General features: G+C 39.5%; 2 protein-coding genes across 2 annotated transcripts; one reads left to right on the top strand and one right to left on the bottom strand.

Annotated features, from left to right (window-relative positions):
• The first annotated feature begins 775 nt into the window (after window positions 1-775).
• On the top strand, window positions 776-12,314 carry sqstm1 (sequestosome 1). Its single transcript, XM_028812980.2, has 8 exons — window positions 776-1,150; window positions 5,458-5,553; window positions 5,865-6,121; window positions 6,473-6,608; window positions 8,891-8,971; window positions 10,810-10,997; window positions 11,290-11,470; window positions 11,659-12,314. Exons 1-8 carry the CDS (start codon window positions 982-984, stop codon window positions 11,820-11,822), a joined length of 1,272 nt encoding a protein of 423 aa, XP_028668813.1. The 5' UTR covers window positions 776-981; the 3' UTR covers window positions 11,823-12,314.
• Window positions 12,315-12,379: 65 nt separating this feature from the next.
• Window positions 12,380-17,715, bottom strand: mrnip (MRN complex interacting protein). Its single transcript, XM_028812981.2, has 7 exons — window positions 17,536-17,715; window positions 16,931-16,990; window positions 16,728-16,825; window positions 16,283-16,346; window positions 15,829-15,980; window positions 13,308-13,392; window positions 12,380-13,038 (listed from the first exon to the last, which is right to left on the bottom strand). The coding sequence occupies exons 1-7, from the start codon at window positions 17,593-17,595 to the stop codon at window positions 12,529-12,531; spliced, it is 1,029 nt and encodes a 342-aa protein (XP_028668814.1). The 5' UTR covers window positions 17,596-17,715; the 3' UTR covers window positions 12,380-12,528.
• Window positions 17,716-21,640: the final 3,925 nt, after the last annotated feature.

The following is a 21,640-nucleotide window of genomic DNA, read 5'->3' as shown; positions in this document are numbered from 1 at the left end:
GACAACCGTAGGATGAGTGCCAGTGCATCGTTTAGCTTCTCTCAAGCTATTATACAGTTAATGTAATGCATGCCTTGGGGATGTGTTAACAAATCGAGGTGGTCCCTGACATCTTATTGCAGACTTGAGGTGCACATTTATGTTGGCACCATTGTGTTTGTGGCTGTGGAACAGGATTATTTGTCCCTTTGCTATCAGGAATTGCATCTTGTGTGTTAAAAAATAAAATATAAAACCTTGCTGATTACAAATGTGTGAACTACTGACCCTGCTCTTAAGTAAGTGAGTTGAGTAATGGATGGATTGATTTGGTTTAAGTATGGTATGGAACAGATTTTAATGCGTTCTGATGGGCTTGTTTATAAAATAATATTATTCTATCATTATTTCTAAAAAACAATTAAGGTTATGTCTCCTGATCCGTTGCCCTTTTCCAATTGCGTTTAATTCAATACTCCGACCCTGTAGTTAGGATATAGTGGGTTGGATAATGGAAGGATGGATATATTTTTGTGTATACGTGGATACATTGCCTTAATAGTTGTTAAATTAAGGAGATTTTTCTTTTTTTCGTATTAGTGAAAAGTTTTTCAAATTGCTGTTTTAGTCTGTAGTTTAAAAATGACTAGACTGAGAAAACAAATCCGATTTGCATTGTCATCCTGAGTCGTTCGCGAACCCCCCTTGGCAGCGCCGGGGCCCCTTGTTTGTTTTGAAGCCGCCTCTCGTCTTCTTCCGCCTTCGTCTTCGCTCATGGGAGGGATTTTCCGTGAGCTAAAGATCTGCGACGCCGAGTATAAAAGCAGGGAGCTTAGCGGTGCATCATTTAGAGTCAAGTCCGTAGCCTGACAGGCAGCAGCAGCAACAGCAACAGCAGCAGCAGCAGCAGCAGCAGCAGCAGCAGCAGCAGCAGCAGAAGGAGGCCATTGTTGTCAAGAGCTTCAGTTTCGAGTGCGTCACAGCAGTGCAGAGTGAAGAGACATGGCGGTTACCGTAAAAGCGTATCTACTCGGCAAGGAAGAGGTGCAAAAGGAGATCCGTCGCTTTACCGTGGACCAGGGAGTCTCTTCCAACTTCGAGTACCTGAGCAGCAAGGTGGCCGAGGTGTTTCAGAGCCTTGCAAATGGGCATTTCCAGATGTATTACAAAGGTAAGACGGCGTTTTTTAATTTGGGCGCTGGGTAATCAACATCATTTGCAACCGCAAATTTAGTGATAGTGGCAGTTGGAAGGCAGCGCATCTTCTGCAGGACCTCCTGTAGAATTCCCGTGTCTTGCCACATGCAAAGAGAGGAATAAAAGGGGGCACTCAAAGTACATGCCTAAAAATCCAGCGATGCAACTTGTGTTGCCAACTGCGACATTCGTTAAAGCACATTTGCCTGCAGTACCCATTGGTTACCGGCTAAGCTCTGTGCACATTGGTTTCGGCACTTGTACGTGCGAAAGTGGATTCGGTTTGATGTTTACGTTCAAATGAGCATTGCAGTACCTTTTCTGAACTTTTTTTAAATAAATGTTCTAATCGGTGAGCGGCGGTTACCACTGCGGTCAATGACCTGTCAGTCGCCATTGACGCGTGACGCGTTACCCGTACTTCCTTGTTGTTTTTCAGACGAAAAGAATACTCTGTTTTACAATTTTCATTACAGTGATGACAAGTGTCGCAGTCGCCCAAATCACACGTTACGAAAACTCATCTATCCATTCATCCATACAGTGAGGGTTAAAAAAAAAAAAAAAAAAAAAAAAACTCGATCGTCCGACATCTTCCGTCTCGAAGTTTTGTTTTGCTGTCCAATGGGCGGGGCATTCCTGATCCCTACTTTACATGAATTGGGAGGGGTTTAAGCTAAAGGGGGTGTGGTATTCTAATTGTTCATAACGAAAAAGCACGCAAGTTTCAGGAGTTATTTAACTTAGTAAAAATAATAAGTGGCATCCTCGAGGTAGAAAGGAAGAAATTATTTTTAAGATTATGGGCTTGGGCATTGTGGTATGAATCAACACCTTTGTTACATAGACCGACATAAAACTGGGAAAGTGAGCAATGTAGTACTAAAAAAATATTGGAACACACGCACTGGCCGTTTTAGTTATTTAGTTAGTTATTAATGTAATCGACAGGAGGAGTCATGGTAAAGTATTTACTAAAATATATCATGACTTGTAGAATTAAGTAGTAATACTTGAGATATAAAGGTACAACCTTCACCCAGCACAAGGTAGCAATGAATTATAATTCATGGAATTGTGAATAATTCCCTTAGTTCCCAGTTTGCCCTTACCAGGAAGAAAAATCCAAAGTCAAAAACCAGCCAAGACATGACGGCATCTTCCACCTTAATAAAAGGACGAGTGTCTGTGTGGCCTTTTTTTTTTTTTTTTTTTTTCCCCCCCAAACCATGGAATGTGTTTCATCTAAAAAAAAGTTTGTGTTGCACCATTTGTCATTCCAATAGTATGTCAAAAACATGAACAACTGCTTTTTACAAATCCCACACCAAATGGCGTATAGCAGAGACCCATGCAGTGCATTTGTCATTTCAACAGGTGGTGCTTCACAATCACTTGTAGTAATGCCTTTTTATTACTGAAAGCATAACGATGCATTCCAGTTGGTGGTGTACTGGAAATGTTAATGCCAAGGTCAATGTTGATTACTTAAAAATTTAAATCTGTCTTAGATGGGTAGCACAGCTAGTATTTACACAAAATCACACTGGCAAATAATGTGAGTAGCTAAACTGAAGCATCGAGAAAGCAGATTTACAGTGTTGAAGGTATAAGCCCTTGCACAGGCTTGGAGTCCAGTATAAAAAAATAAAAAAAAAACGTGAAAACACAACTGCATTAACATTTTCAAACCAAATTATTCTGATCCAGGGTTGTGAAGAGCTGGGATTTACTGTGGTAATACTGGGAACCACTGCAGGAAAATTCCACTCGGCCAAGTTTGTGACTCATAGGACTTTGGGGACGCGGAGAGAAAAATGTCGCATGTTTAGAGGTAGACCCAACGAGGACAACCACTGTGCTGTCCTTATAATACAGAACAGTCTTAGAATTTGAACTTGAAATACTTGAATGTGTTCTCGACTGAACAAAACGATCATTTAAGAGAACAACAATGTACTGAGAGAAATATTCAATAGAAAGACTTTTTCTTCCATTGACTTCCACAGAGCTTTCAATTAGAAATATAGAAAATTATATTTAAACAAGATAAAATTGCAAAAAATGTCTTTGGATGTGCTAAATTAACAATACTTCTCATTCAGATTTCAGTTTTAATGATAAATTGTCACTGAGGAAGCTAGCAGAGAAAAAGCTTAGTTTTCACTTGTCAGGCTAGAGTTCTGGATGTGTCTTAGTCCAATCTTCACTAGTCAAAATGCAGTGTTAGATGGAGAGAGAGACCGTACTTTGTCCCATTATTTAGCATTTTATAGAAGATCAATAAATACAGTAAGCAAATATTATCACCAACAACAACAACCTCTCAACACATCTGAATTACTAAAAAGGAATTTCTGACTTGGCTAAAGATAAAAGAGCAGTCACAGCCACGGTGAGGCACGATAAAGGCATATTCCCATCGATAGCCTCAGTTGCATATCTTGACACGATTCTGCTGAATAATTTGTTAGCTGAAAGCACTTAATGATAGATCTCTAAAATTACGAATGCACATGAAATAAATATTTCAAAAATGGCTCATCAGCTTTGTCTTTAAGGAGTTTCCTCTTATTTTTACACCCTAAAGATATGCTAGCTAAACTCAAGGACACACTTTTTGGCCCAATGTCCACTAAGTGAGCCTTCTGGTGGGCTGACAGTAATCCAGAGGTCAGCATCTGTTTGTGCTCAATGGTGTTGAGATGAGTGAATCAAGCCAGCTGGTGATCTGGGTCCACTTCCAGTCGTCGTCTCTAGATGTATACAGTATTTCCATTTTTCTTAACTAACTGGAAGTGTGTTTTATAGAAAAAAATTAAATTCTTTCCTTTGACCTAGTCTATAGATTCTTATCCATCTAGTCTGGTTATTTAAATCCTGGGCAGCTTTGCTCACCACTGGACATCCAGGCGGTCAATCAGATGGCATGGCTTTGGATTGCAGAAGGAAATTGGAGCCATACATTTACATTTTACATTACATTTTACATCATTTAGCAGACGCTCTTATCCAGAGCGACTTACAACAGTGTTTGTTAGTTTTTTTCGCATACCCCTTGGGGTCAGAGCGCAGGGTCAGCCATTGTACAGTGCCCCCTGGAGCAATTACAGGTTAAGGGCCTTGCTCAAGGGCCCAGCAGAGTAGGATCTCTTTTGGCACTGACGGGGATTCGAACCGGCAACCTTCGGGATACCAGCGCAGATCCTTAGCCTCAGAGCCACCACTCCGCCATCAATTTAATAAACAAAAAAAAACGTACAAGCGCTTAAAGAGAACACAATTGTTTTTAAAATGGGTAGCAAATTTTGAATTGAATATACAATAGATGCCAAAACAAGTAAAGCGTTGGACACAAGCGGTGTGCCTTACCACAGTTCTACATAATTGTTCTGAAAGAGAAGCAGCCAACCCCGAATGAAGAAGATGCACATTTTGAGTCTTGAATTGTTGCACTTTTTATTATGTAGTTCAGAGATTAAAATATTTAAATCCTTTGTGAAGTTTTATACATTTACATTTCTGAATAAACTGAGATCATTAGATTCATTAGCCATGGAGATGGAACACAGGCCAAACACTTTTAGACATGCACACTCACATGGAGACAATTAAAAGTTTGAAATTAATCTAACAAATGCACCTTTGCAGTGTGGTGGTCCTGAGAATTTCCATACTCCACTGGCTGGGCTAGGAGCTTTTGAATTGAAGACCAGACTCTCTGAGAAGGCACTGGGTCTCCAATTCAAAAGCTTGCTCCCATGTGAATGCCTTTTCTTTGTATGCACTGCTCTGTTCCACTGTATTTTAAAGCCAAACCGATGTTCAAGCCCTTCAACTGAGGTGTGCCCAACATTGAGTCGCCGTTTTCAGAATTTCACCCTCTTTTCACATTTGTGTCTTTCTGAGTGTAAAGAGGGGTGACACAGTGGTTTGCGCTGCTGCCCATCTGCCCCAGAAGATGGTTTGAGTGCCATGCCCAGACTGCCAGTACTCCCACATCCCAAATGTGTGTGTTGTTTTTAAATCTGTTCTGTGAGCGCCTGTAGATTTGCACAATGGTGTGCCCTGTGATGGAGTGGCGTCCCATCCATGTTTGGTTTTTGCCTTGTGCCCAGAGCTGCCAGAATAGACCATAACCCAGTCCCTGAATTGGACCAAGGGTTAGCAACATAGATGCTTGAATTCAAAGACACAAAGTTTCGCTTACCTTGATTTGCCATGCTAAAGCAGTTTAAGAAGTATCATTCATATATTTTTTTTTTTTTCCCTTTGTTCTAGATGAAGATGGAGACATGATTGCTTTCTCCACTGATGAGGAGCTCATAATGGGATTGTCTTGCGTGAAGGATGACACTTTCCGCATCTTCATTAAAGGTAGGCTTAACAACTTGCTGCTGCTGTGGAGTAAAATTTTCAAGAAGTTTTAAACATATGAAGAAAAATTTTAAAGGTGACTAAGGCTGCATTCCAGTTACTCCCTCTTCTTAAATCTACCACTATATTAACATTTTAAAGGTGTTCTCCATTAATACAGTACCCGTAATCAGATTTTTGAAATAAATATTAACCACATGAATACAGCTTTAGTGTCCAACACTCTTTTTATTTGTGCTTCTGTTACATCAGATTGTCGTACAGTATTCTGGTTTTATAATCTGCTTTTTTTGTGTGTTTTGTCCATACAGAGAAAAAGGAGAACAAGCGTGAGATGCCTCCTCACTTTGCTCCTGGGGCAGCCATGTTCCCCTTTCCTCCTCCTCAGTTTCCTACGAATGTGCTGCATCCAGGGGTTACCTGTGATGGCTGTGATGGTCCAGTTATGGGCACTCGCTTCAAGTGTTCGGTTTGCCCCAACTATGATCTGTGCTCCCCATGCCAGGCTAAGGGACTTCATCGTGAGCACCCTTTGACTCCCATTTGGATTCCCATGCACATGGCTGAGGTAACCATGCAAGTGACAGGTTGTCTAAGGAGCCTGAGTCCTAGGTCTTTCCTGCCTTTTTAATTTAAACCACCTCTTTATATAGATTTCTTGCTTCCTGTCTTAGTGTTGGTACTGCATTGCTAAGCTGGTGCCCTGTCACAAAGTGCTTATCTGGAACATTATTTTAAAATGTAGTGCTAGTCTGATGGGATGATTACTCCTGCCCAAATAAAGAAAAAAAGTGCAAAATACACAGCCATGCAAATAACTTTGTGTAAGTGCTACTTGATATTCCTGTGGAACAAGGTAAAAGTAGATGTGACTGTCTTGTGCGTTTTCGCTAATCATCGCTCATGTCCTGTTTTGTAGTGGCTGCCCCGTGGAAAATGGCTGCGTAAAATGAGACACGGTTTTCCTCATTGCATGTGGGCTGCTGCCCAGAACCAAGCCCAGTGTGGCAAGCCTGGTCCTCAGTCCACTTCAGCAAGTGCTCCAGAGCAAGCAGGTACCTTGCAATTCAATAACCCATATTGTGCAAATTTGGTCATGTTTTAATGGGGAGCTGGTGTACAGACGTAGTGAGGGGAGTAAGCGCTTATTTTCTTTTCTTTCCTACTTTAGTGAGGTGGAGTGGTGGCTCTGAGGTTAGGGATCTGCACTGACAATTGAAAGGTTGCTGGCTCTAATCCCATAAATGCCAGAAGTGCTTCCACTTTTTTTGGGCCCTTAACCTTCAATTGCTCCGTCCTGGTTAGGACATTAACCTGCGAACAGGTCCTCCAACTTGCAAGGGAAAATTTGCGTGTTGGCGGCAGGATTGGCATTCCAGCCACTGTACAGAAAACCTCACTGTTCCACTCCAGTTTGAACTAGTGTGGTGCTGAGGTGTCACCTGTTGCACGGCAGCACTTGGGTCCTAATTTGGGATCCTATGGTGGGTGCGGCAATGCACTGTATTGGTGCCCTCTCAGTCTTCTTTAATGAGACCATGCCAAAAAATAATAGTCTACAAAAAGTAAAGATGCATGTACAGTAAGGTTAACTGGTGACGCTAAAGATGCCTGGTACAGCCAAATGTTGGTATGTGCAGTAGTGTGCCCTCTGATGAGTAAATGCCCCATCCAGGACTGGTTATCCAATACTGCGATAAGCTCTTACTAATCACACAGTATAAATATTGGTGGCGCAGTGGTGGCACTGCTGCCTCAAGTAACCAGTGTCCTAGGATTGAAACCCACATCTAGTCATTGTATGTATAACAAGTGAATGCAGACACCAAGTGTCAGAAGTCAGAGACCTGCATACACTGGGGCCCAAAGGGACTTATCCAGAAGTGGACAAGCAGTTGGTTTTTACTTTGTGCCCGATGCTACTATGATAAACGCTGGCCCCCATCACTCTGATTTAAGCAAGTCTGAAAGGTTGTTTCCCAATAATACAGGGTGGACCCTGCATGTGAATTGATGTGCTTGGTGGTTGTACAGTAGCACAACCTCTCTGTATGGGACATGAAAAATACACATGCTCCTGTATCATCCCGTCCATGCAGATTTGCATTGGTCAACAGAAACCCAGGCTCAATCCTGCAGTGGTCACTTTTCTGTGTTCACAATTCCTTGCAAGAAAAGCAATGTGATTCACTCAAAAAGGCTGTAAATAACTGGGCGGCCTTAATTTCTGTAGACATGTTGGGTGCCCAACATTTGGAGCAGAGTTCAGGTTTCTCTTGCTACGTGATTAGACTACTGTACTTGGCAATGATCACATTTTGTTTTCAGCCTCTCTTCTGTTTTGTTTCACTAAACTTTTTTCATCCAATATGCAATGTTCTTGAAGCAATCTCTCATCCAGCATTTGTTGTCCTCATTTTGCCTGCAATTTTTTTGCCAGGGTATAAATGTGGTTCAGTACAGTGCCAGCGTAGCTTTGTAGACATGTCTTGTGTCCATGGGAATTAACAGCCAAGGTACAGACGCTCAGTTTTAAAATTAAAATGCATTTTTGGAAGTTGACTGTTTTAGAAGGTAAAGGTAGTACTAGGGTGTTGTACCGTGTTAGCCATTATGGATGTAATGAGAAGTCAAGCAAAATGACACCTTTTATTGGCTAACTAAAAAGATTACAATATGCAAGCTTTCGAGGCAACTCGGGGCCCTTCTTCAAGCAAGATGTAATCAAGAAGTTAAAGGTTAAATTTTAGTTATTGTTTTCTTATGTATCATAACAAAATGTTAATGTGGATAAAAATCACTAGGAGTTTGACTTTCTACATCACCCATCCATTTTTTACTTTCTCGTATAGGGAAAGTATTGTGATTGGTCAAAATCTCGAAATTGATTTTTTTGGACGATCTCAATGTTTTAGACCTCCCCAGAGTCCAAAAATAACAATTTTTGGAATTCTGTCTGTGTGTGTGTGTGAACACGATAACCTGAGAACAATTTCACTTGGGTCAACCAAGTTTTGCATACAAGTATTGGATACATAATGTAGATTTCTGTTAACTTTTGGGCTATTTCCACTAACCAGAAGTGGTACTTTACCTTTTATTCATGCAGCTGCAGAATCTGATTTTTAGTCAGCTTTACCTTTATAATTTAATATATTATTAATTGGATTTGACTTGTTGTTGATGGTTCTTTAATGTACATAATATAAAAATTATAACCATTGTCTTGCGGTTTACTCCTCAAATATCCATCCTCATATGAGTATACGAGAAAGTCTAGGGGAGACCACTCCCAATTTTCTTATTTATTATCTTTTTATTTTTCTTACAATTCTAGCTGGAGGTGCTTGCAACCAAGCAAATGTGGATTATTTGAAAAACATCGGTGAGGGAGTTGCAGCCATGCTGAGCCCCTTAGGTAAATATATATTTTTTCTCTTTTTTTTTTTTTTTTTTTTTTGGAAGACCCAGAAGCTATCAGCTTACCAATATACAAAACCTAAACAAGCATCTAACCCAACACACTAGTACTACACCGCTAGGGTCTTATACACTCAGTGAGAAAATAAATGATTAGGAACAGCTGTACACCAGTATAGCCATACAGTTATCTGATCAGCCAATCATGTGAAAGTAGTACATTGTATAAAATCCTGCAGCTACAAGTCAGGAGCTTCAGTTAAGGTTCACGTCAGACACCAGAATGAGGAAGCATATTTGGTCTTGGTGATTGTGACTGTGTGGTAGAACTGCTGGTGCAAAATGGACTTGTTTGAATATTTCTGTAACTGCTGATATGCTGGGATTCTCGCATATAGTAGGCTCTAGAGTTTACCGAGAAAAGAGTGAAAAATTAAAAACCCTCCAGTGAGTGGCAGTTCTGCAGACTGGAAATCCTCTTGTTAATGACAGAGATTAGAACAAAAGGGCCAGAATGGTTCAAGCAGACAAAAAGGCTATGGTAACTCTGACAACCACTCTGTACCACTGGGGTGAGCAGAACACACACCCTGTCAAACCTCGAAGTGAATGGGCTACAACAGGAGAAGACTATGTCTGGTTCCTCTTGTCATCCAAGAACCGAAAACTGGGGCTGCAGTGGGCAAAGGCTCACCAAAACTGTACAGTTGAGGACTGGAAAAATGTTGCTTGGTCTGATGAATCTGATAAAAGCACACAATGATTGGGTCAGATTTTGACACCAACAGCATAAATCCATGCACCCACCAACAGTCCAGGCAGGTGGTGCTATGAATCGGAGGATGTTTTCTTGGTGCACTTTGGGCCCACAAATCCAAATCAGTCCTCACTTGAATGTCATGGCCTATTTGAGTATTGTTGCTGGCCATAATTTACCCCTCTTCTAATGACTACTTCAAGCATGATAGTGCACCATGTCAAAAATCAAACTGGTATCATGAACATGACATTGAGTTCAGTGTTCTTCCCAGTTACCAGATCTGAATCCAACAGAACAACTTTGGGATGTGGTAAAATATTAGGTTTGCAGCATGAATGTGCAGCTGACACATCTGCAGAAACTGTGTGATGCACTCATATCAACATGGACCAGAAACTCAAATGTTTCTATCTAATGAAAGTCATGCCACAAAGAATTGAGGCGGTTTTAATGCTAAAAGAGGACCCTACCCAGTATTTGTACAGTGCTCCTAAGAATTTCTTCAGTTTTATTAGAATAATGTAAGAAACCATGCACCATAGATTGACAACTGTATGTTCAGGTTTTGGTGGTGTGTGGACAATAAAATGCACAGTATGCTTTATGAGGAAGCTTAAAGAGTTGGCTCTCAATCATGAATATAATTGTTTTCTATTCCTCCGACATACTGAGTAGAAACCATTGTTTTCATGTAATATTTGTAAACTCCTCAAAATTCATTTATTTTTTTGAAGGGAGGGAAAAAAAGCTGTTCTTGAGTTATTTTTCATAGGAAGACCTGGGAATGCAAGTGCCAGGCTCAGGCAGTGTTACTTCTTGTTGAAGAACTGTGAAGTGTAATGAGACTCCACCATGCTAGAGCGCAGGCAACTGACTCGCAGGAAACGCTGTGACAAATCGCTGAAGCCGCTATGCCTGTTGTATGTAGTTTGTAGCTATGATCGTGTACACATTTGACATTTTGCAGTCCTCTACACATTGGAAATAAAGTGTGGAATCCCTCTCTGAGTTGACTGTTACATTCACTTTAATTCAGTTTTTGTGCAGCTGCCAATTTAAATGTCTCTTTATTACAGGCATTGATGTGGATATTGATGTAGAGCATGCTGGCCAGAGAACAAAAGTGACCCCAGGCACGTCTGCCTCTGCAGCTACTGCCAATGAAAATGGGAAATCATGTTTCAATGAGGACACTGCAGAAATCCCTATGGAAAGTGAGATGCTTCCATGTGAAAGTGTGCAGAGTGATGGTGCTAGCTCCTTGGTATGATTTCAAGTCAATATAACAGTATAAACTCTTTCCTTTCCAGGTCCTATTTTGTAATTCTAGATTCGAATTGCTTTGATTATTTAAAGAAAAGAAAAAAAAATGGCTATTTTAAGGATATTTTTGAATGCCCAGTAAAACATCACTTATGGCTCCAGTTGTCAGAAAGTTAACTTTTAAAAAACAGTTTCCACTTCCTTGTAACCTTGCAGATTAAACTAACCATTTATCACACACCTCACTTAAGGACTTTCAATGTAAAATAATTTTTGTATTCTTTCCACATCAGGGACAAAAGGAAATGGATGATGAGTGGACCCATCTCTCCCCAAAGGAAGTTGATCCTTCTACAGGGGAACTACAGTCTCTTAAGATGACACAAGGGCTGGAAGAGGCTAATTTTCCACATACTGCAGCAGAGGGCCCTACAGGCTTGAGAGAGGCTGCGATTTATCCTCATCTACCCCAAGGTAAGTCAGATTTTCATTTTACTCAGAAAATAATGCAAAACAATTGTTTTTATATATAAAAAAAAAAATCAACACAAACTGAATTATCCTTTAACCCAGTTTGGTTAAGTATATTGCCATTCAATTCAGTTTTGAGAATTAGAAAGAGACTTGTGATACTGATACATATTCTACTTTTTCTTTTTTAGATGCAGATCCACGCCTGGTAGAGTCTCTGTCACACATGTTATCAATGGGATTTACAGATGAAGGTGGCTGGCTGACTCGCCTCCTCCAAATCAAGAAGTATGACATTGGTTCTGCACTTGATGCCATCCAATATGCAAAACATCATCCTACGCAAAAGAAATAGTTCAGAATTTATAGAATTGTGCAGAAAAGCCAGTTTTTAATCCAAATCTTTTTTTTTTTTTCTTTTCTTTTTTGCTTAAACTAGCACAATTCAATTCTATGAAAAATATAAAGCACTATGCAGTTTCCTTACTAATTCTCACCATCTATTGGACCAAATAAATTATAGGAAAGGTTAGGGTTTTCTGAGTATAAAAAGCCTTTTTATAAGCCTGGCTATATTAAGGAAAAATAAAAACCTAATGTCCTCATCACAAGATGCTCAGTAAGTTTAGATCATTAGCCCTGATCTAGAAGAGAGGAGATCAGATTCACCACTTAGAGGCCTGGTCCAGTCCTAACACTGCTGGTCAGGTTGGGATTTTTATCCAACTACTAGGCTCTGTGTCCAGCACAATTAATAAGAGAGTGTTTAGCATTGGTGCTGTGAGTGAGTTTAGCAAGGATTTTGTCAACTTGTATTACTACTGTCTGTCATTTTCCTCCTTTTAAATAAATTTTGATCAGCAAAATGTTTTTTCCTGCCTTATTATTCTTATCATACTTGTTCAGAGGTCTTACACTTGTTAGAAACTACAGTCAAACTTTATTGTGAAGTTAAACAATTTTTTACATTTTCAAAACCATGTTCATAAACAACAATATGCATCATTTAAATTCTGAAACATTGTGTTCTAATGTTTTGTATTTTCTAAACTATACTGACGTTACACACACTCTTCAAAATCCTCATCTGTCTGGAAAAGTGCACTGAAATGGGGCTGGGAAAGGGGAGTGCTGGGAGATTGACTACTAATAGGTAAAGCAAGAGAAAGTGAAGGTTGTTGGCAAACACTGGGCAGTGTACTGGGCGAAGGACCTTGCAGGACTTGTTTAGATACTTTATCTATAAATTGTGTGCAGAATTCTGGACAATTTAAAGGAAACTGAGCTAATTTACTATTTGCGACTAAGTTAGTTTGTGGCAGAAAATCAGCTGTGTTACAGCTTACTTCCTGTGGTCCATAAATGCACAACTTTGTAGCTGCAGGAATTTCTTCATGTATGCTTTTCCTGGAATAGGCATTCCACTTACTGGGTTTAGGCAAAGCAATGCTGTCAAACAAATCATTTGAAACGGCTGTAGCTTTTGTATAACATGAAGGTTGCTTAGTTTCTTCACTTAAAGATTTCGATTCTTCAGTTCGCTGTAGCAAAGGTACAACTTTGTCCAAGCACTATAAAATACAACAAGAGTGACAAATTACTAAATGAATCCTCCCAATGTACAGTGTACTACTTGACATAGCAGGCCTCAGTTTAAATTAGTGTGCAAAAATGAAATTACACTTGTGGGCATAAGAACACGATGCATATACGCCAACTAAAACTATTGACAAATTTTTGGCCACATTTTAAACTATGACCACATCAAATTCTGCAAATTTATAGGCATGAATCCTAAAACTTTGTATTTAAAACAATACTACATTCATAATTTTCATACCTTTTCTTGGGTTTTTTTGCAACAAATCCCTTTCTGATTCAAACTAGGCGACTCTGCAAAGAACTTCCGACTTTGCTTATGTTTTCTGTGAAATTAAAGTTGTATGGTCAGCTTGAATTATATGAAGTTAGACCTTGTCAATACCAAAAACAGGTGATTATTAAAAACATCTTCAAACTTCCTAACAATTGAAAATGACAGTAATCGCATCTTTCATGATAGTGCTTATTATGAATGGTATTGACTTAAGTGACCTTCAGTTTTTCACATAGGGTTTTAATTAATAATAAAAAAAAAAGACAACTCAATCGTAATGAAATCAAGCGTAACTTTCCCATATCTTACAATTTGATTAAATCTTCAAACTTGTGTATAGTTCAGTTATTAAGTAATGCTCCACTTTTTTTTTTTTTTTTTTTTTTGCCAGAAAGCTCTTGTTCCACACCTTTGATTATTCTCTTCTATAGAAAACACAAGTTTGACATCCTGCAAGATGGGTACATGCAGTACTTAAAACCTTTGACGATCTCAAAATGAAATCCAAATGTTAAATTCAATATTGATAACCTCACTAGCTTCGAAATGTTCCAAATCACAATTCTAATTGAGTTAAAAAAAATAAAGTGAGTGTATGTTTGCCCTGTGATAGACTGGCACCCTGTCCGGGGTATGTGTTCCTGCCTTGTGTCCTATGCTAGCTAGGGTAGACTCCAGCACCACTCCTGACCCTGTTCAGGACTGAGTGGGTTAGAAAATGATTGACCTTCAATAATACTGCATATTAAAACAACTATATTAAATAATCAAAGGAGAAAATCTCATACTATGTTACCAAATATCACCAATGGGTAATACCTGCAAGATTTGCAAGCTGGTCAACTAAACAACTCAACTTCACATCCTAAGGTCCAGTCAATTTGTCTTTTTGTTTGAGCTACTGAAATTTTACAGATGTTTTCCCATGCTTTATCACAAAAATATGCCATCCTAAAATTTAATTTCTGTATTTCCCTCCCCATAGATTGTATTTGCCTTATGCCTTAAGTTAGTTGGGATAGGCTCCAGCTTTCCAGCAGTCTTGCTCAGGATAAAGCTGGTTTCGAAAAATAGATGGATCTATTTCCACATTGTATTTGGCATTTACCCAAGTGATCATTGCTGCCCTTGCAGGGTTATGAGCAGTTCATCTCCATTTCCATTTTAATTAAACTTCTAATACATCATTCACCTTCCAAGGCTAATCAGTTTTTTTTTTTGGTTAGCTCAAAAGGCTGTGTACAGGAGGATAAATCCACTCTGACACTGCCAGTTTAGTCAAAACAAAATAATTAACACTTTGCCTTAGCACTAACCGGGTGGCGCAGTGGTAGCGCTGCTGCCTCACAGTTAGGAGACCTGGGTTCGCTTCCCGGGTCCTCCCTGCGTGGAGTTTGCATGTTCTCCCAGTGTCTGCGCGGGTTTCCTCCCACAGTCCAAAGACATGCAGGTTAGGTGGATTGGCGATTCTAAATTGGCCCTAGTGTGTGTTTGTGTGTGTCCTGTGGTGGTTTGGCACCCTGCCTGGGATTGGTTCCTGCCTTGTGCCCTGTGTTGGCTGGGATTGGCTCCAGCAGACCCTTGTGACCCTGTGTTCGGATTCAGCGGGTTGGAAAATGGATGGATAGATGGATGGATTAGCACTAACCTGCTTGGGGCAGTGATTTTATATGCTTAACTTTCCCGGTAATCATTATTGTTAAACTCGAAGATTGAATTCTTTGCTCCAATGTTTCGCATACTGTATACAGATAAGTAAATATAGAATCCAAAAGCAAATCCAAAGAAACTCAAGGGGGGGGGTTTGGGAGCATGCGCTAGTAACATGTTGCCACACCCACAACATGACAAACCACCAGGATTGGGACCCCAGTGCAGCAGCTGACATCTCAGCACCACACTGGAACACTGTGTGCAAATTTTCCCTTGCAAGTTTTCCCTGTAAGATGGAGGACCTGCTAGCAGGGCTGGATGCAGATTAACATCATACCAAGTCAAGTGGGCGACCCCTTGGCCTGGTCCAGCCACTCGGGTCCCCAGCAATGAGGATCTTATGAGCCGGAACACCCTCAGGGAAACACACCACATGGCCATAGTGCCGTAACTGAAGCTCCCTCAAAATACAGGTAATGTGCCTCGTTCAGGACTCCATGAGCAACCGCTCATTCAACATAAAGTCAAACCAATGGTACTCGAGGATTTTCCGGAGAGACACAGTACCGAAGAGTCCAGTCTTTGTCTCAGGTCACTGGACAGCGTCCATGTCTCGCAACCATATAGCAAGACAGGAAGCACCAGGACTCTAAAGACTTGGACCTTCGTCCTTTTGCATAGATATCAGGAGCGCCACACACTCCTTTCCAGTGACCTCATGACCCCCATGCTCTCCCAATCCGTCTACTATTAGAAAATGTCTACTATACCCAGAATGAAGAATTTCAGGTTAAGGGCCTTGCTCAAGGGAAGACCGCAGTGTATTTCTTACCTCTGTGCACACTTGGCTGAATAGAATTCATCTCTATCCAAGTACAGGTCTGTGCCTTCAGTAAGCAACGGCAAACATTCATCCACAGCTTGCTGTTCTGTGCTACTCAAGTATTTATTCCAACGGCTAGCATTTGAATCAATGTTTTTATCCTTTGATAATAACAAATATGAGTTAGGTGGTGGGAAAAAAAAAACTTTACTCAATATGAAACAGTATTGGAATGTAACAGTCTTAACATCTGATAGTTTTCAATCACAAACAGAACAATTTTACTACTCCAAAAAATACAATGGTTACTGCTTTAGCACTTATTTATCATTTTTGGAAATAATCTAACAATATGTAATTATTTCTGCACCACTTATTTAAATAAGGTGTTGTCACAAATAAGGATGCCATGTATTATATGTTTAAAAACATTCGAGATAAGGTACAGTTATGAGTCTCTCACCTTGTGAGACACAGTATTTAAGTCTTCTGGGGACTGCGACTCAAAGAAATCTTCCTGCTGCTGCCTTAATAGGGGGAAAAGGGAAAGAAATTAAGATACAGAGTAGACAGAGGTTACCATTATGGTCATTTCAAAACCTGCACACCAGTATTTCTAAAGGTTTCCAGTTGATTGTTTTTAATGATCATCAGGAGCTTTTAGAAAAGTAAATAAAAACGGACATAAACATACCAGTGGCGGTGGCAATACAGATTTGTAAATGGACCAGACAGCATTACTTTAACTTGTAAGATGTTAAAATATAAAGATATTTTAACACAAGGAGTACAAATACACATGGCATACGGAGCACCTCAGCCTGCAATCTCCATATCCAAGTAACTCACAGCCAGTTGCACCATCCAACTTTGTCATCATAAAGCGTTAAAAAAAAATTATACAATACCGTTCATTAAATTCTGATGACATGATGGATTCCCCTTGTATCTTATTAAGCTTCTGTACATGCTGTCTGCATTCTGCACCAGTCCCCTGTCCATAGACCTGGAAAAAAGAAATGTAATAAAGAAACTCAAATTAAAAAGCTGTGGCTAGTATAAAGCAAACAACCATTTAGGATACAGGAAGATAACAGCAATGAGATTATACCTTCTGCAGTGATTGTTTTTCTCCACAAAGTTTGCAGCTCCATTTTTTGGATTTTTTTACCTAGAGAAAGAGAGGGGAAAAAATCACGGCTTAGCTTTTATCACATGTAATACTAAAACATTTACTATACAGTGTATAGTATACACCCAAAGGGATAAACAGACAATATTTAACAATCATACTCAGTGGCACATTAGGCATATTGTGTCATAGAAGAAAACAATGACAGGAAACGGGTAGATACGAAAGTATTAGCTTATATATCTTATAACAAGATTTCTTTCTTGTTTCTCCATAATGCCGATGCAGAGGAGTTTTCCTCTTTTTTGCCCGTTGTGACAGACGCTATACAAAGACTTAACATGTTCCTTGTCCTGTCCCAATTCCATTTGCACATAGATGGGAGAACGTCGCCTAGTTTTTGTGAAGCATTTCACCCGTTTTTTGTCAGTATTCTCATGTTTAAAAGATGAGCTTAAAACTTTAAAATCAGAGCCAGGTATAATGCTAACTTTTAAATAATCATTGTTGTGCTTCGCTTCCTTTATTAGAGCTCCAATGAAATTATTGAAAGCAACAAATGAGAAAAAAATAAAGGGACTTACCTGGTGTACCTGAAACATTTTACAAGAAAAACACCTTAGAACTTGGAAAATCTGTGCCATCGCCAACTCCTCTGACAAGCTACCACTACTACACGATTCAAAAGCGCGGCTATTTCAATCCGGAAACGTTACATCTGCAATGACAGAATGACTTCCGGCGAGAAGTTACTCTCTGTGTCAAAATAAAAGTCCCTATTAAGACACTGGTGGGTTTAGCCTGTTCAAGAATTTTACTTCAGTGCACTAGACTCAAGAAAGAATACAGTACGTTCAAATGACGCCGCTTGTGAGAAACTGTATAAGTAGCTCGATTCTTAATAATAATAGTACATTTCTTAAACACTCAAGAACACCGACCAACAGATAAAACACACATTATAAACAAAACTAGAAATAAATTTAAAACCAGTCAGAGCAATTGTAGTCAAAGATAAAAAGCAGTCTTAAACAAATTAGTTGTAAGTTTACATTTGAAAAGTGAGAATGAATCAATGTTTCTAAGCTCGAAAGGTAATGAGTTACAGAGCTGGGGAGCAGGGTAACTGAATGCTCTGCTCCCCATGGTGGTAGGACAGACAGTCAAGTGATGGAGGAAGTGGATCTAAGACCAGGTTTATACTGTACTTCACGCGACGCGACGCATGCTCCCTCGGACGCTACTGCTACGCAATCGTACTGTTTATAGTTGCGCGTACTTTACGTAAATCTGGAAGAATCCGCCAGGTGGCAGTCCGAGATATCATAACAGCGAGGTTGACAGGTTCGTCTTCGCTGTGCTGTGAATTGCCTGGAACACCCATTAAATTCCTATGACACCTTGCCGCAATATGGATAATGGATGGCTGGACTTAACTGGAAGCCAGTGAAGCTGCTACCAAATCGGAGTGATACTTTCTACTTACTGGTATCAGGCAGTTCAGTGCTTCCTCCAGCAACCCAAACTAAATGCTTATACTCTTTAAGTTCACTTTGCAATTTGTGCACAATATGCATTTATTATTGATTGACTGATTATATTATTTGTTTGGTGAGTCTGTATGTTTGCTTTTTAATGTTTATATTGCTGTATGCATATAAATTTCCACATGGGATTACAGTAATAAAGTTGATCTAATCTAATCTAAATACATGGGGAGAACACGCAGACCCCATGCAGACCCTGGTGCTGTGGGACAGGAATGACAACTCTGTGTTGCCACACTGCCTATATGTCTCTCTCTTTATATATATATATATATATATATATATATATATATATATATATATATATATATATATATATATATATATATACACTAAACCTGCTAAACTTTACTTTAATTAAAACTAAATGTATGCCAGTGACTGTTGCTGAATTGTTGTCACTTCATTCCAAGCTACCTGCCTACTTAATCTCACTGTCAATAGCTGTCACTAGATAACCAGAGAAGGAAATATCTGTGAAATACAATACAGTTTTTTTTTTTTTTTTGGCAAGAATAAGCTTCTGTTGGTGTGAGCATGAAAAATGTGTCAGTTGTTTTTGTACCCAAAAAAAAATGTGAAAAGGAAATTTGACAACTAAAAAATTAGATGAAAACAGGAAAAGTGTAATACAAAAGTATGTTTTAAAAAAATAACACACGGCTGTGGATGCAATTGGAATATCACACCCAGCAGGAAGCAGAGAAGCTGAGCTTGGCTTCTATCACCCTTTACACTCTTGTCGAGGTCATTCTTTGCACATATCTGCTGTATGTGGACCCCCATAATTTTCATTTGTTCCATAGGCATCCCTTGATTCTTCGGGGAGGCTGCAGTAAGCAGAACTGCCAAAAGATGGCGGGAGAGCGTACCTAATTAACTCTCCAGTTGAAGGAGTCTAGCAGAACTACATTTTTTTGGCAGAACAGTAGTGAGAAGTCTAGCAAAATGACACCTTTTATTGGCTAACTAAGAAGATTACAATATGCAAGTTTTTCGAGGCAACTCAGGCCTCTTCTTCAGGCAAGATGTAAGCAATCAGATCAGCATATTAGAGGTGACGCAACCTCAGTGGCTCAGTAACCTTCTTACCTTTTCTTAACATGCTTACATGTGCTCCAGCCATCAGTAGAGGCCTCTGAAGCCATTTATTGCAGTGGTTTCTGGGATGTGAGTATAAATGAAGTATTCTGCATGTGGTTAAGATATTACCCGATTTCTTTAAAAGAATACCCACAGACTGCTGTCACTGTCCTGCTCCACTGACAGATTGAGAAGATCGTTCCTCCCCCAAACTATGCGACTCTTCAATTCCACCCCTAGGGTTTAAACGTTAACATTTAACATTATACAAAGTTATTGTCTGTTTTTCACCTGCATTATTATTATTATCAATCTTTAATTTAATATTATTTATTGTATCAGTATGCTGCTGCTGGATAATGTGCATTTCCCATTGGGATTAATAAAGTATCTATCTATCTATCTATCTATCTATCGAGCTATCTATCTATCTATCTATCTATCTATCTATCTATCTATCTATCTATCTATCTATCTATCTATCTATCTATCTATCTATCTATCTATCTATCTATCTACTCCACTCAAAAGGTAATTTTTTATATGTTACCTCATATAGTTTATAGTGATAGCCAAGGACAAAAATGTAATCTCATGTTCCCATGAAGAGCAGAAATAATAAAGTTTCTGATAGGATAGGCATCAGTGGTGATCAACACTGGACAACAGCAAACAATATCAAAAACAACAATTAAGAGATCTCATATTACATGCATTTTTTATAATCCTCATGTCAAGCCATCCAGTTACATGCTCACAACATGCCAGACACATGAATGTTAACTAAAATATTGTTGAATAAACCTCCGGACACTCTATTCAATAAAGATTGAATGCATTCAAATGTTAAGGAGCATTTGAATTACAGTCTTGACTCCCGCTGTTATGTTTGTACCTCAGGATTATTTAATGGCACTCTGTGAAACTGCACATGTGAATTGACCTTCTGCTTGTTGAAGCATCTCAGATATGCACAGGTACGAGACAGAGTCTCTTCCTGATAATCACTGTCTTGTCTTTAACATTTAATCTTTAGTTTTATATGTCTCTAGGTGCACAGTTTTTGTTGCTATCGCGTGAAGCGCAGTGTTAGACAATAATTACATTGTTACTGGGCGGGACTCCTGACCAATGAATTGAGTAGTTAGGGGTAGGCTGGTATACAATTCAAAAGCTAGGGCAAATCTGAGCATGGTCTGTTTTTGTAGACAAGAACATTTTCAGGACATGGTTTATTTAGTAAAAATACATGCGTTTGTGATGTGAGCATATGACTGGATGACTTGACATGTGAATTATGAAACATTAGTAGCGTGAGATTTTTTTATGGGCACTTTTTGATACTGCTGTCCAGCGTTGGTCACCATTGAAGTCAATTATATCAGAAATAGTGTTATCTCCATTATACATGAAAACGTGAGATTAACAATTTTTTTGAGCCATCGTTACAAACCACATGGGGTAAGTAACATATTAAAAAAGCATGAATTAGTGTAACTCGCCTTAATATGTTAATGAGAAATGTAAGGCTTTACTTCATTAGGTAGAAGTACATGGCTGTCATACTCAGGGAGTAGCTGTTGCTGTGGTGGATTGGCTCCTTCCAATGGTGTCCGATGTCACTCCTTTCAATGAGCATATTATGAGCTCAGATTATGGCACTTTTTGGGTGCCTTGTCTGTTGTCTTGGTGTGTGCTCCAACCGTGGTGAATGATATCTGAGTGAGGGAGACATTTTATTCATAACTTTGCTCAGTGGTTGATGAGTGCCCGTAAGGTGACACTCCTCTGGTCATGGGTGACCACTGGCACTGACAAGGCTGGCTATGAGGATTATGTCAGTCCCCATGGGTCTGGTGACAGCTGTGAAAGTGGCTCCATATTCCTTAACTTTGCAAAAGGTCAGGGTCTGTAGATCGCTGGATCCTGGTTCCAACACCCTGAGCTACATCGTTGGACTTGGTACTCTAATACTAGTAGTGCGGTGAAGGAGATCGACCACATCCTCATGGGCAGACACTGGAGGCTCCTACAGAACTGCAGGGTCTACAGAAGTGTG

This window comes from Erpetoichthys calabaricus, chromosome 11, assembly GCF_900747795.2.
Source record: "Erpetoichthys calabaricus chromosome 11, fErpCal1.3, whole genome shotgun sequence".
NCBI classification, from domain to species: domain Eukaryota; kingdom Metazoa; phylum Chordata; class Cladistia; order Polypteriformes; family Polypteridae; genus Erpetoichthys; species Erpetoichthys calabaricus.
Note: the sequence above shows the minus strand (reverse complement) of the source record. Positions and strands in the feature narration are given on the sequence as shown.